The sequence below is a fragment of the Solanum dulcamara genome, chromosome 4 (genome assembly GCF_947179165.1).
Source record: "Solanum dulcamara chromosome 4, daSolDulc1.2, whole genome shotgun sequence".
Lineage (NCBI taxonomy): Eukaryota > Viridiplantae > Streptophyta > Magnoliopsida > Solanales > Solanaceae > Solanum > Solanum dulcamara.
Window position 1 is genome coordinate 5,487,760 of NC_077240.1, and position 19,067 is coordinate 5,506,826.

The 19,067-nt window shown below is 34.9% G+C and overlaps 1 protein-coding gene and 1 long non-coding RNA gene across 3 annotated transcripts; one reads left to right on the forward strand and one right to left on the reverse strand.

The window, feature by feature from the left end:
- The first annotated feature begins 15 nt into the window (after nucleotides 1-15).
- Nucleotides 16-1,795, forward strand: LOC129884556 (uncharacterized). Its single transcript, XR_008765959.1, has 3 exons — nucleotides 16-990; nucleotides 1,072-1,513; nucleotides 1,611-1,795. It is a non-coding gene; the product is annotated as an uncharacterized LOC129884556 (long non-coding RNA).
- Nucleotides 1,796-2,291: 496 nt separating this feature from the next.
- LOC129885725 (probable ubiquitin-like-specific protease 2A) lies at nucleotides 2,292-18,278 on the reverse strand. 2 transcript variants are annotated; one of them, XM_055960114.1, is made up of 16 exons: nucleotides 17,968-18,278; nucleotides 16,768-17,033; nucleotides 16,598-16,679; nucleotides 16,456-16,505; nucleotides 14,460-14,642; nucleotides 14,290-14,365; nucleotides 13,705-13,813; nucleotides 13,024-13,098; nucleotides 11,349-11,480; nucleotides 10,082-10,282; nucleotides 9,943-9,998; nucleotides 9,776-9,872; nucleotides 9,378-9,468; nucleotides 5,914-6,033; nucleotides 3,734-4,153; nucleotides 2,292-3,182 (listed from the first exon to the last, which is right to left on the reverse strand). In XM_055960114.1, exons 1-16 carry the CDS (start codon nucleotides 18,149-18,151, stop codon nucleotides 2,451-2,453), a joined length of 2,874 nt encoding a protein of 957 aa, XP_055816089.1. In that variant the 5' UTR covers nucleotides 18,152-18,278; the 3' UTR covers nucleotides 2,292-2,450. The 2 variants fall into 2 exon arrangements, with proteins under 2 accessions (XP_055816089.1, XP_055816090.1); XM_055960115.1 differs by having other exon boundaries at nucleotides 9,776-9,869; nucleotides 17,968-18,277.
- Between the last annotated feature and the right edge of the window lie 789 nt (nucleotides 18,279-19,067).

The window sequence follows — 19,067 nt, forward strand, 5'->3', positions numbered from 1 at the left end:
TTTTATGATTCTTTAGTTAAAACAATGAGAATATTTTAAACATCAGCTAGTTGTTTGGAGAAATATGAAAATATTTGCTAATTGTTTTGGAGATCGAGATATGAAAATATTTGTTAGTTGTTTAGGCAAATGTTTAAACATCTGCTAGTTGTTTGGAGGCGATGATGACGTGGAGGAGGGGAGGTTGGGGGAGGATGGGGCTGAGGAGTGGATGAGGGGCATCGAAAAAAAGAGAGAGGGTCTTTTGTAAATTAAAAAAACTTGTGGGTCTTAAAATATGTGTCATTATCACTAATTAATGAAGAGTCCCTTTTACCTAATTTTTAAAACTTGTGTCCTAAATCCTCAAATAGATAACTCAAAAGTCGTACCGCGGCACGGAATTAGAAAATAGCAGCCAAAGCTAGAAAAAGCACAAAGCTTTCCTGTTGAATGAATCTTTTAATTCCAAGCCCCAATAAAATAATTAGAAGAGAAAAAATATATATACAGTAATAAACTTCACCATACAAGACAAGACAGAAGATACGGTTTACGTGGTTCAGCAACATTTGTGTAGTTCAAAAATAGTTTTAATTATTGTAAGAAAAAAGAAGAATGTTGATGGGATGATATAAAATTAAGGAGAGACATCAATTATGTAATGCCTTGATTAGAGGTTTTGGATTCAACACTTGAGTATTAAAAAATTCTTTGATAGGAAGCGTTATCCACAAATGGAGCCCTGGCAAAAATTCAAATAATTTGCATACCAAACACGGAGAGGGAAACCAAAAAAAAAAAAAATATTGAGGGGATTATCAGCTCAAATTTTTCCAATTGTTTATGATATGCTGGGATAAAAAAAGTTGTGCACGGCACACTACCTTTTCTAATCCTATAAGAATTTGAAGTGGTTTCCGAGAAATACTTCATGAAGGAGTAGTAGATAAAAGAGCCAGCTGTGACTTTGTTGAGCAATTAACACATGAAATCTCTCTCGGAGACAAGGTAAACCCACAAGTTGAATTAGATGTTTTCAAGCCGGATCCTAGTTTTGTCGAAAATGAAAACAAGTATGAATGTTTACAGAAGACGATTCAAGGTGGTGGTGATCAGGACCAAGAATCTGAGGATGATTGAAAATTGAAGATGAAACATAGACAAACTTGATCAATCTTCGAGAAATCATTCGTGCAGCAATACTCCATCCATCCACTTGAAACTAATAAACTGAGTAATGTGGCAAAGTTTTTTGCTCATTTACTAGGTCCTGATGTTTTGCCTTGGCATGTTTTGGCTTATTTAAGATTTTGACAGAAGAGGATAGTTTCATCATAATCTTATTCCAGGAGTTGTCAGTATGTTGAATGAGCGTCTTAGTGACCCCTCTACGCAAGAGTCGTTTTGAGTCGATATTTCCAAAGCAGAATCCCAAAAGAACATGCCAAGGTTTATCTAGCAGCAAGACAAGCGCGTTCCCAGATCAAGTGAATCAGATGATGATCCTCCAAGGAAGAGGAGGACAAGTTAGGTAGAAAATTGCTCTTACTGTTGTAATTCTTCTTAACATGTTCTAATATACTCGACTGTTTAAATCTAAAATCTCTTGTTTTTTTTTTCTTATTCAGACTTCGCAGAAAGTTGGAAGGCCATACAGGTCCATTCAGTGAAAACTGAGAAATTAGTAAGTTGTACTAAGCCAATGTGATCTCACGCAAATAGGGATGGCAATGGAGCAGGGCGGTGTAGGTTGAATTCAATCCGCAATTTTTTTTAAACCACTCCGCATAACAATTCTTTTCATTTTCAACCCACCCCGCATAAATTTTTGTATTTTTTTTAATTGAGTTTAATATGAAAAATAAAATTCATATTTTTTTTATTTTTTCGCTAATTAACATCTCAACAACTAATTAATTGTTTCTAGTTAACATTTCAACAATTATTTCTTAATTGCTAATTAACTCTAATTAACATTTGTCTAGTTTAATTTTTTTTTAAAAAAAGAAGTTAAAATTAAAGTCAAAGTTTATATCTTTGATTTTTAATAATTACAAAGATTTAATTTTCTTCGAATTCCTATTTGACAACTTAAACCCACCCCACTCCGCATTAATTTTGATAACAATTACTTCAAACCCGCCCCATTACCATCCCTGACCGCAAAGCAAGCTAGCAAAAAGTTTACACAAATAACCATGTCAAGTAGCAATATATTCTTCATCATCTGTGGATCTTGTAGATTTTAAGAAGCTAGAGTCCCCTTACCAGGTAAACCTTAAAATATGAGCAACACTATATTTCAGATAAAGAAAACAAAAATACCTGATCGATGTTAGCTCTGGATAGATAGTTCTGGACAAAAAGATGGATAAAGGAACATTAATTGTTGAGAAGCGAGGTTTATTTACACTCGTACCTATTTCCTTCGGAATCCATCTCAAACAATAACACTGTACATGCAGGTCTCACGAAAGGTCTATTCTGACTCTTCGTGGACGGCGGAACAAATGCCTAGCTTTCCCTACAAAGGGCTTCTTCCCTGATCCTGTTTCTGGTTTTAAATTAATTGCTTCAGTACAAAGCTTGGAGTTGACCTCCTCTGAATCCTGCACAAAACAGCTTGTGAGTTCCTCACTTGATGTTGAAGACGACACAATTTGGTCTTTCCCTGTTCCAGAACTGGACACCTCTAAAACTTCAGGCATTTGCCTTGGCTTCTTTGCAGCCTGCTCTACTAATTGTGAAGACAGTATCATTTCATTTACTTTATAAACATAGATATCAGTGGAGTTAGCCTCCCTGTGGCACAAAGCAGAAGTATTCGGTAGGTTATTTTCCAGACCATTCCAATCATGGTTCTCATCTTCCTCCTGAGAATCCAAAACGATATAACCTGCAAGTTCCTCAGGCGAAGTTGGCGAGTTATATTTTGCTGCATCAGGATCAGATACCTCCTCTACCTTAGCCCTAAGATCTTCCTCATCATGTATCTCTATAGAATTTGGAAATCCATAGCCACTACTGCTTTGACAACCTGGATTCATCTTATCACTATTGAGGCTACTAGAAATTCTTCCAAGAAACAGGGTCTCAGATCTCAAACTGCTGGAAGCATGTGGTGCTGCAAAAAATTCAACAGGTTGGCTCCCTGCTTTCATGGCTGGTGAAAGAGTCATCTGCTCCTCAATTGCCTCTTCCTAGTAAAAAAATAAATAAGAAACAAGACGACTAGGTTAACCACTGGAGATGTGCTCGGATGCAAATATAAACTGGATGAGAGAGGGTAACAATGTGAAGTATGTGGTAACTCTAGGCTAAATATAATAAATCCTTTACATCAAAACTAAACAGGAGATATCAAGTCAAATACAGATGCACCACTCTAGAAAGGGGACAAAATGAAATAACATAATTGATTGGTTTGTCAAAGTAGTAGTTGCAAAGGCCTCTTTAACATTTTCTCTACTTTGTCTCATACCAACCCAACCTTCATCACCCAATATCCAAAGAAATGGTATGATAACTAAAAGCTGAAATCAATGAAGTTCTCTAAATTATTGTCCTCGCCACTTCCTTACTTCTATAGTACAGATCTTCTCACAGATATACCCTGGAACACGAGCAATCCCACAAGAGAATCTGGTGACTATCCATGCAACTATTTTGTGAAGGACTCTCATCCAGAAAGACCTGTCGCTTTGTCACAAAAGGTAGCAAATTTAAGCACAAGAATGATAAGATCGATTACCTCTATAGGAGACATGACATTCCTAAATGGATCCAGTGATGCCTTTTGCCCATAAAGCCAACAGCTGTCGTAAGTAAGTGTCTTTGCAGAATCTGGTGCTCGAGACAAATCTGTAAAAGCCACTTCTGATACTCCAGCACTCTTGAAACCCCTAATAAGGTTGGCTACAGGAGATAAAGTAGGAAGTTCATCCTCACGTGAGCTCAAGTCATCACCATAACATGCTTCTCTTGCATTGCAAGTTTCCTGAAGTAAGTTCAAACTAGTATTTTCCTCTTCTAAGCAATTTAAATATGAGTTGTCATCAAAATCAGCTGGAGAAACCTTCTGAGTTCTATTTTTGGTAATTTCACAGATCAATCTCTTGATATGTTCCCGTTTGCAATCAACATCTTCAGTTGAGAACCAATTTTCAGAAAGCTGAAAAATGGTATATTACCAAACTGTCAAATGAAGTTCCAGTAGGACATGAATAACCATTCAACACCAGAAACAATAGCATCACTCCAGCAGAAGTTGATCATATAAGTGACTGTCGAAATGGTTTACCAGCAACACTTAAGGCTGTTAAATCCCCACAGATTTCATTAAAATCATGAAATCATTCACCAATATTGTAACACCATGATTACATATTGCTAGCAAAACACAAGTTACATTGAGTAGATGCTCATTATATGATCTCAAATACTGCATCAGCTTAAGATAAAAGTTTGTAAACAAATAGTTCAACTTCAGGATACTCATTCCTAGTCAAGACAGACAAGGTTTACCAAATGACTATAAATACAAGTCACTCGGCTATGCGGAATACTCAAATCTGAAAAAATGGAATAAGAGAAAGAAATTGCAATAAAGCCATGATTAATATGTCTTCAGCCTTTAACTACGAAACACGAAACCTAATGAAATAATGATTCACAGAGTTGAGAGAGAGGCGACATGTTAACAGACGATAAATCGATAAAAGAGGTATCTTGTAGCCACATAGTGCAACACCCTGCATATCTTAGCATCAGGCCACAAGTAGCAAATGACAACAAAAAAAAAGTTATAGATGATGGGAAGAGACGAGCAAAATGGAACATCATAACTCGTAGGCTCACCCTCCCCCCCTTTTATTTAATTTCACAACTACAGGACAGTTATATTAAATTACCCTAAGATTTTTTACTGAACTTTATTACTCCCATCACAATTCGATACCAAGAAGTATGATAAAATGCAAACATGTAAGTTCTTAGAGTAAAAGCTGCATGACATGGTTCAGATTCACCAACCTTAAATTGCACCTCATCAAGGAAACAGCTAAATCTATGTAGTACAACAACAACATACCCAGAGTTAAATCTATGTAGTATCAACTAAAATTGCAGAGTACCAAAAATCCACATCCCATTCACTTCTGTAACTTTATGTGAAGCCTTGTTAGCTAGTTTGGTTTCCAAGTTTCCCATAAGTCAATTTATCTGTCCTCTGTAGATTATTACCATTTCTTCCTCTTCCCCTCAAACCTTAATCTCCTCAAAGCCAGGTTTCATTCCTCTTTTTCTCTTCACTGCTTTAGGCCAGGAAAATAATTTGTTTCTTTGCCTCACAGTAAATGAGTCATATAAATAATGAACACATAAACTAAATTTATAAGAGCATGCAAGGTACACTCAAGCTACTGCTTTGAACTTCACATTTTAAAGGTTAAACTTTTACTTTAATGTGCTATAAGATGCACTATTTGTCAATTCCCAAATTACTGTATCCTCAAGCTCTTGCTCTCATTGTACACTTTATACTACCTAAGCCTCCAGAAAATTGTACACATTCTCCTTTAATGAGCAAGCATACTGGAAAGGAGAAAGATATTCTCAATTATTAAGACTGATTCCAATTAATCAAAACCCTGAGGCAGCTAAGAATTAGTCACAACAGGGAATTTTGAGAATTATTTGAGAATAGAATTCACTGCATGAGAAATAATGACAGAAAAACCAGAAAAGCAAGCAGTCATAAACAAGGTATTCACCAGAGCAGATGACCTTGCTGACTTAATGAGAGATGACAATGAATGAACTGCAAAAGCTTCTCTAAAGTCCAAGATATACTCACTTCATGCCTCCCAACTTATATAAAATTATAATTCCCAATTCAATACAAAATGATATAACAAGGAAAAGACGGCTTACGAATTTGGAGGATGCACTTATTAGGGAGAGGCTGAAGTTGACTGGAGCCTGCTCCAGAAAAAGTTCCACATAATGGAGCAGAAAAAGGCCACAGTCAAAGGAGTTTCCCTGCTGTGGCAGCTGGAAGCAAAAGTAAAAGGAGTGCGAGAGTAAGATGTTTTACTACAAAAGACTGTAACAAGATACAGATTGTTATGATGGTTTACTGCAATTTTAATTTCTAAAAGTACTTTTCAAGAAGTGTGCATGCGTGCTGCAATCACCAAACATAACCCAAGTCTCAGCAAATAGATTAAAGAGACCAAATAGGAAATATAATTGACACTGCAGAAAACTTAAAAATGTATACGTGTGATGAAAAACCATTTGCAAGAGAATGTGGTCGTTGAATCCCTTAATATGCAATATGAGAACATTGAAAGTTGTAACTCTTCCTGTAACACATCATTTTTCACTGGAGTCTGTTCACCACTGTGTACTCAACTGAATCCTCCTTGAGAAGTTGTGGAATTCTTTCTTCTTCCTTTGGTTTATTTCAGTGTATGCTTGCCCTTGTGTTTTTCTTTTTTTCCCTTTCCGAATAAATTGACGAGGCAAGGTTAGTTGGAAAAGCAAAGGAGAGCAGTTCCCAACTCTAACCAAAAAGGGTCAATAAAACTGTTCAATATATAACACAAGCCCCAAATTTTACACAAGTGTTCGAGTGATAAATGATTAAAATTTATACAGTAAAAGTAGTGCAAGAGCTTTGTGCTCTAGGAGGCAATTAACAAAAGCAGAACATATGCTAAATTAGCAAATATAAATATGAGAGGAGCATGCAAAGTTCTCAACTAGACTTTGTTGTTGAACTAATGCTATAAAAGGAAATGTTAGAACTTTGCCGGTTAAATTCAAAGAGAAGTAAAAATGGAATGGCGCATATCATAGTTTTAGAAAGAGATGATTGCTTATCCTAAAAGTACAAGCATACATCACCACATAGACCCAAGATTGAGGTTATTCTTCTCAAATGTACATAGAAACTAAATCATTTTAGGTTCTTACCTCTAAAACCTGGTGAACCATAAAGACAGGGAAGGGTAGAACTGTAGCATTCAGCAGGCATGAGGATTTGAAATTTGAAAAATCGCCATGCTTAAATGTAATAGATGCAAATTAGAAAAACCAGTTGTCTTTTCCTACATGAGCTGTACTTTACATGGCCCAAGTGCTCGCAATAGATTTTAAAGAAAAAAGTGCAGAATGATTATGTTGGAGATGTAGAATAAGATTAAAAAGAAAAAAGTTAAACAAGTGAGTAAGTTACTTTAAAAAGAGTAGTTGTCAAGGTTAAAGAGTAAGATAAAGTACTTTAGGAAATTGGTCTAGTATTGATAGAGTAAGATAAAGATAAAGTACTTGGAAATTGGTCTAGTTTCCGGGGCTAGCTTACACACACCTCAACTAATCTAGCACGTGGTTCGTTCAGCCCAAAAGTACAGATGCTCAACAACAAGTCGGGGTGCTTTTTAGTCACAACTAGCATCTTACAAGTTCATAGTCTCTCATAATGTCAAAGTATTAGGAACTCACTTCTCCCATGTTTTCTCAAAAACAACCTCACTTCTTTCCATTGCAATTCTAACCCTGTAGTTTAGGCAATTACCAAAACCACACCTATTCTAAATATGAATTTTGAGTAACAAATATTACGTATTAATCCCAAACTGGTTGGAGTCTGCTGCGTGATTTCTTTATATCTCTACAATGTTCTTTTCTAAATCTATAAGATGTATTCCGATAATGGTACATAATTTATCTTTTACGTCTATTAAGGGGATGGATATTGGTCTTAACTTAAGAAGTCGTTTGGTAGGGTGTGTAAAAAATAGTGATGAATAGGGTGTATTAGTAATGCTAGCTTTAGTTTTGCTGATATTAGTTAAGCACTATTGGTTTGGTGTACTAAAAATAACTTGCATTGCATAATTTCTATACAACAACAACAACAACAACCCAGTGAAATCCCACAACGTGGGGTCTGGGGAGGGTAGATTGTACGCAGACCTTACTCCTACCAAGGTAGGACGGCTGTTTCCGAGAGACCCTCGGCTCAAAAAAAAAGCGGAAAAGGGGGTCAGATAAAGTTAAAAAAATTCAAAGCGCTATAGAAAAATAAATCACGAAGGCATCACAGATAAAATAGAGTAATCAAAAGTACTGAAAGCAATAAATAGTAACAGAAATAGCAGAAATGAGAGTACAAGGAATTGTAATGTGCTAGTGCGCCTATGAATAGGGAAGAATAACGAGACTATGTACTAGCCTTCTACCCTAATGCGGGTCCTCCACAGCCTCCTATCTAAGGTCATGTCCTCGGTAAGCTGTAACTGAGCCATGTCCTGTCTAATCACCTCTCCCCAATACTTCTTCGGCCTACCCCTACCTCTTCTGTAGCCATCCATGGCCAACCTCTCACACCTTCTCACTGGGTCATCTGTGTCTCTCCTCTTCACATGCCCAAACCATCTCAGTCGCATTTCCCGCATCTTGTCTTCCACCGAGGCCACTCCTACCTTGTCCCGAATAGCCTCATTTCTAATCCTGTCGCTCTTGGTGTGACCACACATCCATCTCAACATTCTCATCTCGGCAACTCTCATCTTTTGAATGTGAGAGATCTTAACTGGCCAACACTCTGCCCCATACAACATAGTCGGTCTAACCACCACTTTGTAGAATTTGCCCTTAAGTTGTGGTGGCACCTTCTTATCGCATAGCACTCCGGAAGCGAGCCTCCATTGCATAATTTCTATAAAAAAAAAAATTGCTTACAAGAATACCCTCCACAAATACGGTGGTAAAGGTTTTGAGGGCCAAATGTGTCTTTAACCATGTCAACGCATGCATTAAAACCCCTTGCATTGCCAACACCGTGGTTTTTCATGTATTAGTTATACATAGCATAATACCAAATAGAGTGTATTATGGCATAGGTTGAAAGTGTGCCAAACAAGGTATTAGCAATACACAAAGCTAATGCATCCTACCAAGTGACCCCTTAGAGTTATGGTCCATCAGGTAAGGATCATCCAAACCCATATTAGACAACAACAGTTAATTATTGACACCCAAACTGGACATCTGGAGTGTGAACTAAACTTGAAGTAATACTAAATTCACTTCCCCAAATTGTAATTATTATAGAGTAAAACAAATTTAACAGAATATCACTAGATTCTATTTATGAGACAATAAAGTGCAAATTTAGAGGATGAAAATGATAACATAACTATTTTGTTAACCTATAAGCAGCAACAATGTTCATTATATATGTGCAATAACCAGATTTCAGAAAAGACAACCATTGTTTTTGTTGAAAATACCATGAAACACCCCTTTTTTGTTGATTAAGGATTATTTCTTATTGCAGGAAAAAGCATTTTCAATGCACGATAGAGAGATGGGAAATGGAGTGATACCTCAAGACGGACAAATGGAAACCTCGAGAACTTCCTTGCAACATCCTCTCCCACTTCCTTGTGCCTCTCTTTCCACTCTTCCAATAAGTAACTGCACTCACATGACATGAAAATTTCTCTATTTCCCTTATAATCAAGAGGCTATCTTAGTCTTCCATAGTTAAATCTTACACGAATTTCACTAATATAGACAGACTAGCTTATAAAGAGATCTCATAATAATCATAGTAGTTTGCAATATGCTCAGTTGTTTGGTGAATGACTAAATGCTACAAGTAAACTATTGGAAGGGATGTACCACATATAATATACAAAACATGGTTAACTGGTTGTACATGATTGTGACTTAATCAATAACTACTCAACCTTGTGATCAAAGCAACCAAAACGGATTATACCTTTGTATAAGATTCTTCAGGCCTTTGTGGCTCCCTCGGATTGAGTCCATGTGCAAGATGCATGGAACCCTAGAGGATTTCTCCATTTCTTCCTCTGCTAGAAACTTTCTCCAGTTAAGAATAATCCTATCAACTAGAAACAGAAACATACAAGTCATGGAATCTACCTCTAAAGGTAACAACCTCGCCAGGGTGACAGATGACTATCAAACTCCAGTGGAGACTGTCACAATTAAAAAAAAATTATAGCGGAGAGCAGTACTATAAAAGTCCTTACAAATAAGAAAGCTCTATAACTGCTTCTACCTGAAGTTGACTGGAATAAAAATGAAATCCTTTCCAAAGAGATCAACTTTAGTGGCCCATCTACGAACACGCAGGAAAGCAGCTCTACCTTCACAAGGTCTAGATGGATCTCTATCCAGATCAGCAAGCTTTCTAAAGAAAAAGCTATTGAAAAAATGGAACCTGTCTTTCTCCTCTGGATTCATTTTGTTCTTCAGATACCTGGTAATTCATTTCATCAATTGAATTTTCCATTTTCACTGTGTTCCGCAAACAGATAAGCAGAAGAAGAAAAATACAAGCATGAGATAAGTAGAGAACTTCAGAATAACTGAATGGAACATCCATTTCATCGTCTTGGGATGTTGAAATTTGTGGTTTCCAAGCACATTTTTAATGTCATTTTCAGAACAATAGTGCAGAACAGTGCAGTCATAGACCAGAAGAAAATATTCAGGGTAGATCTCCATCTTACTTTCATAGATGAATTGTTAAAAATTCAATATCAAATACATACATTTTTATATCAACAGAAAATTAGGAAAAACAACTGATAGGACTTTTGAAATGTTATACCCTTGGATGATGATCAGAGCAAGATAATAAGGTAATAAAAGTAACAAAAAATCCTCCATATATGACTACACTAGTATCATCAGCATAAGTTTGTTCTCAGGCACTGGGTACTCTACAACATGGTTAGGCATTGAAACAAGCAAACCATTAAAATTTATCTTTGGGTATGAGCCTTTAAAGGAACTCCTGTAATATTGTGAACAGCATGAACTGGGATTACAGAAGATCTGATAGTTATTTGCAATGGGGCCTATATATTGCAAATGAAGGTAGTTGATTCATGTTGCCTGTAAACAAACATCTATAACCAGGAGTGAGGAAGGGATGGCAATGGAAATGACCATGTCTGGTTAAAGATGAAACTACTATGCGATGAAACAATTACGTGTCAATCATGCAGTAAATTTTGACCTGTCATGGTTAAAAAGCTAAAACACAAAGAAGAAACACTTGACCTAAGAGTAACACAGATGCCAAGCCACTAAATGATTCTTTTTATTTGTGGTCTAACAAAAGTAGATCATACTTCCAGATGTTGATAATGAACAACATGGCAATAGTTTATACTTACAGAACAACTAAGTTCAAATAGATGAATAACCAGTTCCAGAAAGAAAGATTATAAGAACAAAAATGATTAGCTAAATTTAATTCCAAACCAAGTTAGCAAGACTTGGGAAGTACCAACTGAAACACGTACATATAAACTCACATAATGTAAAAGTCAATGATGGTATCATTGACGAAAGTCTTAGGCTTTAATAGATCAACATCTCTCTTACTTATGGAAACTGCATCTGGATCCCCTTCTGGAAAAACAATTTCTTCAAAGTTATCCCTGGAACTGTAGATAATGAAATAAGATTCAAACATCGAACAATGTGAAATTACTAAAGATACACGGAAGTTGGAAGCATGCGTAATAGCAAGATTCAGAAGCGGCCGACACATAACTTATGGAAAAACTTACAAACTTAGCTATTAATTAATATTCAACTATATTTCTATTTTTCGTTTTTGGTGTGATTTTAAATTCATTAGATTACTGTAAAGATTGAGCTTTTAGGGGTCGTTTAGTGTGATGGATAAGAGGGGTTAATCCCGGAATAATTTTTAAGTGCCCTTAAATCCATTGTTTGGTCGCAAAGGATGGGATGAGTTATCCCAAGATTAACAATTAGTACTAGGATAAATTATCCCTCCCTTAGGATGGAATAGTAATCCTAAGATAACTTATCCTCCTTAAACTCTCTTTTATACACCACTTTTTATATTCATGCATATTAACATAATTTTTAATAACATTCACAACCTTAATTAATCATTGTTTTTATGATAATAATTTTTCTATTAAAAAAATTACATTTTATAAATACAATTTCTATTTATGAATATATTATAAGTTCAATTTATTTGTCTAATTCTTATGTTTATTTATATTTTGATTTCTTTTAAACGGTTCACTTCACTACTAACTTACATATTTTTAATTAAATAGTTTATTACTCACTTAAAATTATAAAATGTGGATAACCTTAACACGACGATAATTTTAATAATAAAATTTATTTTACTTTAATAAACTTAAAATGGAAGTTTTATTTTTAAGCTAAATAAGATGGGAATTTTATTAAAGCTAAATAAGATGAAAGTTTTATTTTTAAATTAAATAAGATGAAAATTTGATTTTAAAAACAAACGGCACAATCATGGAAATGCATACACAAAAATATTTAAGAATGACTAACAAAAGCTTGCAAAGAAAATGTAAAAAAAGAAAAAAAAAATAAGGTGGAGGGTATTTTTGTAAACAAACAACTTCTTTTTAGAAATTATGCAATGAATATAATTTTGAATATGACAAACCAAACAAACAATAAAACTACTATCAGCATAACTAATCCCAACATAACTTATCCCAACATAACTTATCCCAACATAACTTGTATCCAAACCAAACGACCCCTTACAGTTAAGAGTGCTAGAAACACATGGCAAAAAGAAAAGTTCGAGGGATATATATCTTACCCTAGAACTTTATACAAACTACATGAACCCAAAATATGTTAAATTAGCAGACTTTATCGCCACCTGGCTCTCCACCTCGTAACTGCATCAAATCTTTTGGCAACAAAAGAGAAATATCGCCACAAAAAGACCTTGTTCAATGATTCATAAGTCATATAGAAAGACAGAAGGAACTCCTCTGGTGCCCAGGACCCGCTTAAAATAAAATAGAAATAGAAGTGGGCATATGGTCAGACACCAGTAACTGTTTAAATCGCCGAAAACAAATTGAAACAAGAGCTGGTCATTCTCTCTTAGACCTTAATCAACTTGGCACGTCAGATTCACACTGAAAAGAAACAAGGATAAGTATCTCTTACTTGGGATGATGATGCTCTGAAACTGAAAAGCTTTTCCGTCCAAAAAATGGACTGTAGCTCCTAGTGGGATCAAGTCTGACAAAGGAAGCATTATCATGAAATAAAAATATGAAGAATTCTATCAAACTGGGGAAACGGAATTAACAGTAAGATTTAAAAAGCTACTCATGGGCAAATCAATAACAAATTGAACCTTAATCATCCATTCCTGATACTAAAATCATCTCTAGTAGTTTCACTCAATTCATATATCTCCTGTCACTGAGACAGTCAATCCCACAACAATAAAGCGCGTCGTACAAGGCCAAGAGAATAAATTTAGAGAACTTTTTCAATCAAACAATTTCCAAATCCACAAATTCTAGTGGGCAAAAAAAATGTTCTGCCCCCACAGTCCATCAAAGAAGACACCCACTTTCTTCATCAAAAGGAAGAGATTAAGCATTGTACACAGGAAAACTAGTCTAACATTGAAGCTTAGCCAGCCAAATCTGGAAAACAATAAAAATGTATCTTGCAGCTGTGCCTGGGGAGGACAGGGTGTTGACAGTAAAACACAGATAAGAAGGAATAAAAAGTAAACTTCATTATCACTGCCAAAAAAGAATGCAAGATCGACAAAGTATATATCTAAAAACCAAGAGATGAACCATCAATACATTGTTCAATGAGGTAACTTACGCTGTAATATCATTCCATTTATCTTTGTATCTCACATCCAGCATCTTAATTGCTTCTTGTATTTCAGACCAATCAGGGTCGAACAAAGTAACTGTTAACACAATAGCACCTGTAAATTTAAGGGTATGTCATGTAAACAAAGATCAACCAACATTAGGATCGCAGCTTAGAAAACTACCTATATTCTCCCCTAACAGTAAATTACACAGAAAAATCTAGCATTTTGAATTTCCAAATCAAGTCTCATATCCCTCTAAAAGCCATATCTTCGATCCATCAAACAGTTACATTCAGCAGGATCTCCAGTACATGTATGAGCAACAGTAATAAGAAAAAATAGCATTCTCTTCTCCAACCTAATTCTAACAATTAATCTACCTCAAGCACAAAGCAAGATTTTCTTTTAAGAGCATGATGGAGGTTCTTTAGAACAATACAGCAGGATAGCATGATTTATTTTCTTGCAGTTCAGCTTGAAACCATGAAATTAATCTTCAAATGTTGAAAATTGCAATAAAAAATGAAACCATCTATTTAACAATATCAACCATTATATGGGGAAGTATTCTATTGAATTGCTCAAACCTGAACTTTCAATATCAGTGTTAGCTACATCTGCATCCTTGGATTTGAGATACAATTCCACAAGGGCAGTTTCAACCTATCATTAGCAAGAAAGCAGACTTGCATGTTAGAAAGCACCAGTTGCCTTGTTGGTATGGGGGGAAAAAAAGAGAGGACGCACTATAACTCACACTTTTGCACCACTCGGAGTTAATAGTGAGAATATCACAAAGTGTCCACTCAGATGTAAATGGTAACTTCATCCCGAAGGAGCCCTCAAGCTTTATGGAACTGCATGAAAAAGTCAAAATGGAGCTTGTAGAATATGTATCTTCATACATGATGTGATCAGGTTTAACAACCACCGGAACTTTCTGCAAAAAAATAGCAAAAAGAAAGGTGAAATATAAGCAATAGTTTTCTGCAAGCTTTGAAGAAATTTCAATCGCAACTTTCATCATTTTTTCTCGATAAGGTAAGTACTTTTATTAACAATTGTGGAATCCCCGTATACAAGCCGTATACCAAAAGAACAGAACCTACAACAAGATATGGTTCTTAACTTTCATCATTATTTGTGTTTGATTCACTTTCTAAAAGGTTTAACCACTAATAGGGGAAAATCCATGCTCATCTCTACTTTTCTCTCTTCTTCACAAGCTCTCCTCCCACCCCTACACCACTTCAAGCTTGGGAGTAAAGGAAAAAGCAGGAAGACTGATACACCATCAGCAATATATCATATCCCAAAATCAACTTAACCATACATAGAATGGAACAGACATAGAATGTAAAGGATTGGAGAAGGAGTTGGGGTTTGTGTTGTATTTATCAATATACAGTTTGAAGCCCACGGCGAATGATTTTTAATCATTAATGTGTGATTGATGTCTGGGTTCTCAATATGCTTTACGACAGAAGTGCATTAACTAGTTAAACTCCAGCCTACACTATGTCAGATGGATCTTCCAAAAACCTGCGGCACACATATAGATTGGACAGGATCCCGTCATGGGTGCAGGATGCCCACTGGATTTGGCTAATACATTTAGGGTGTGTTGACTACAACTATGGTCAAGAAGCAATTTCAACTTTTGGATCTATATACTTATGGAGCAAAATATTATCACATACACACAAAGTATCAAAAACATTGGTATCACATGAGATATACTTACGGAGCAAAATGTTAGATATTTTATAGATGAAACTGATACATATTTGGTATATATCTATTGGCAGTACACCAGTGGCTGTACCCATACTCCTATTTGTATCCCGAATTCTTAAGATAGGTTACAGCAAATCCAACTTCCAGATCCTCACTCATATCAGATACCCACCCTCATTTCCATGGAACATAGGACCCTACATATATGATGTTTTCATATGAAAATTTTTACTTCTCATTTATGCATGTTTGTAGTCCAGAGTCCAGATCCTATTAGCTTTCTTATATATTTTTATATTGATGACGTGCCCAGATCCCTTATGCCTGCCCTTTTACAGTTAATTAATATGGAAGCTAAGACATGAAAAATTGCTGAATGAAATTAGAAACGCAGTGAAGCTGCATCTTGGAAAGACAACTTGAGTAAGCTGCCAACTATGAATCACCACTAACAGTTGATGAAGCCGTCTTGCATCAGAGTTACAAGAAGCCAGTATGTTATCTTAAATGCCGCTTAAGCCTTAAGGTGGAGCAATGACTATAAGTTGACTTGACTTTGGGACCTAAAACTGAACAGAAGCTAAGACGAAATAGAATTTAGAAAAGTTAGGTTTTTGCTTCTAACCATAATAGCTAAGGAAAGCTGGTTTAGAATAAAAATTTAATTTTAGATTGGGACAACTGATTTTAGATTGGGACAACTGATGCTTTAATTGCTTGATTTTGCATTTCTATGGCATCTTTTGAAAATTATATTATAGTACACCTAACCTGAAGTTCAACAACACCAAGTTGCCAACAGAAAAACAGAGCAGCACAAATTGACTGGAAATAAAACTGGAACTTGTTTTAGAATGATTACCATTAGATGATCAAAGTTAAAATGAAACAAACAAAGCACCCAGAGAGGCTCGCTCTAGCAGATAACTAGAATTAATATCATTTTAATTCTGTGGAACATCCAATTTTCAAAATTATTCAATTATAGCAAAGATTACATAAGGCGGCATGCTCACCGTATTACATAGATTAGGACTCTGCATGAACTCATGTTGGTTTCCAGAACCTAAAATGTAAAAACAGCACATCTTTATAAGCAAATAAATGGATTTATGTGAGCAACCTTGGAAAATATGAAATGATATAATCTAAACATACCCTTATTTTCTGGCAGATAACAAGTTGGCTTGGATGATTCGACTTCGGTAGCATCATCTGAATCGAGAATAACTAGCTCATTCTGCAGAAATTTTGGATGGAATAGTCATAAAACATTTATTAGTAGTATGGTAAGTTGAAACATGAAAAATTGAGAGAAAGTTGGATACATCAACTCTCCGACTAAAATCTTCGCCTTCAGTAACAGAACATTCAGGTGTTTTAACTCTTGTTAAATGGGATTTGGCCCCAGAAGTGTCACATTTCGACTCAAGATGACAAAGCCTATAATCCGTCGAAGGCTTCAAATTTGAGGACCTAAATGCCACAATGGCAACTGACTCCAATATCTTCTTTTCTGCAACATCATCACTATCGTCAACGCGTAGGATCTCATTCACTGAATCATTTTGTGAACTGCTTATTTCTCCTGCAACTAAGGAAATACTGTTAAATAAAATAACCAGTACTTCTATAGTCATAAGAAGAAAAGGATAAAACTAATCGAAGAACAAAAAACAGGGCAAAGATTAGCAATGAAAAAAGAAAATACCGAACGGAATCTGCAAAGAGAAATGGGTGTCATATAACATATCAGCACCTGGTTAGATCCAAAGTTGGGAATGACATTCTCACAGGTATTAGATAAATGTCATTCATCTTCAATAAATCAAAAACCAAACACATGTAGACTATGCCAGACCCACTTAGTGGGATTTCACTGGGTATGTTGTTGTTGTTGTTGCTAAACGCATGTAGACTATAAACGACATTGCTTCCTTAAACCAAGCAGGATAAATGCAAAAAGCTTTTATAGATACTCTATTGAGATTTTTTTAATTAACTTGAATCCAGAAACTCTATTATTGTAAATTTTGAGCAGAACCTGGTCGCTGATCAGAAGAAACTGCAAGAATAAGTTAAATCACAAACTTATGTTTCTTGATATTATATATATATATATATATATATATAGTAGCTTATTCTTGTCCTCGATACTTTTGGTCAATGTGTCTATCACCCCCATGTAATTAGTGCACCTCGTCCATTACCTTCATTCTTCTGTTATATCACTGTTATTCCTTCTTCATCTTTTTCAGTCTCCTTATTTTCTTTCAACTTTTATACTTTCCCCCTTTTCTTAACTCCATTAGACACAAGTCAGAATATGCAATTTTCACTTTCTTTCTGTAGACGAGGACCATGATAAACTAAAGCATCAAATATATTATAATTATTCAGACAGTTCAAACAAAGCGAGTCTGAAATATTAGTTTATTGGAATAATTGTTAAAAAGAAGGGGAAAAAAAGAAAGCAAAAAAGAGAGCAAATAGAGGATTGATTAAATTAGGGTTTATCAGAAACGTACAGCAACGGAGAAAGCAGTACTTATCGACGGGAGAATGGAATTTGTTAGGTTTATGATTTTTGAATGTTTGCAATAACTTTTTAGAGCGTTTCTCGATGCGCTCATCTTCAGGGCTAAAATCGAAAACGGAGAGATCCTGCTTCTTGCTAGGGTTTCGCCTGTTCTTGCTTCTCTTCTTTGTCATTATGGACTATCGATCATCTTTACTGATTTACACTACACTATTTCAACATCTCAACAATTTCTACCTTTATCCCTATTCAAAACGACGCATTTGGCATTTGGGAAGGTGTTTGCATTGCTTTAAATACTTTTAACTTTTACCCTATTTTCTTTTACTATCTTAATGGTCCAATATGTTATACCTCCCTATTTATTCAAATACAATGTATTACTTTAGGTGATACAGATAAAATTTCAAAAGTTAATAATTTTTATATATTTAAAATTATTAATTATTATAATTTATATAATTTTTAAATAATATATGTTATATCTTATGATTCAATTAATGTGGCACTGGCAGAATTTCGAAAATTTCTTAAGAAGAATTGTCTTTAAAATTTTCAAGTTGTTAATTATTATGATTTATAGTATTTTTTACTTAATTTCAAATTATATATGTTACTTTTTTTGTCCAAATTTGTGTGGCACCGATAAAATTTTGAGAGTAACTTAATTTTGATGTCTTTTTAAAATATTTTAAATTGCTAAATATTGCGATAATAATTTTTACATAAATTTATAAATATATAACATATTAAAAAATAAGGCAAACAAATTAAAATGAGAAAATACAAAAAATTCAAAATACCCTCATCCAAAATCAGACATATCTTCATGCAGTTATATCGACGAATAGCTGTCGGTTTCTAATTGATTCTATAAAATAGTAACAATTGCATAAAATGAAGGGAATTAACTATTAAGAATATAAGTCCACGAGTGAATATAGAATATGAAGCATGAATTTTACTAGAATCTTATAATTATATTGAAATTTCGTAAAACATGTAAGAAATTTCTAATTAGGAAACAATATAAAATAGTTTGTTCGTTCAGTGACAAAGGAAAACCCCATTATGCTTTCGTGCCCTCCA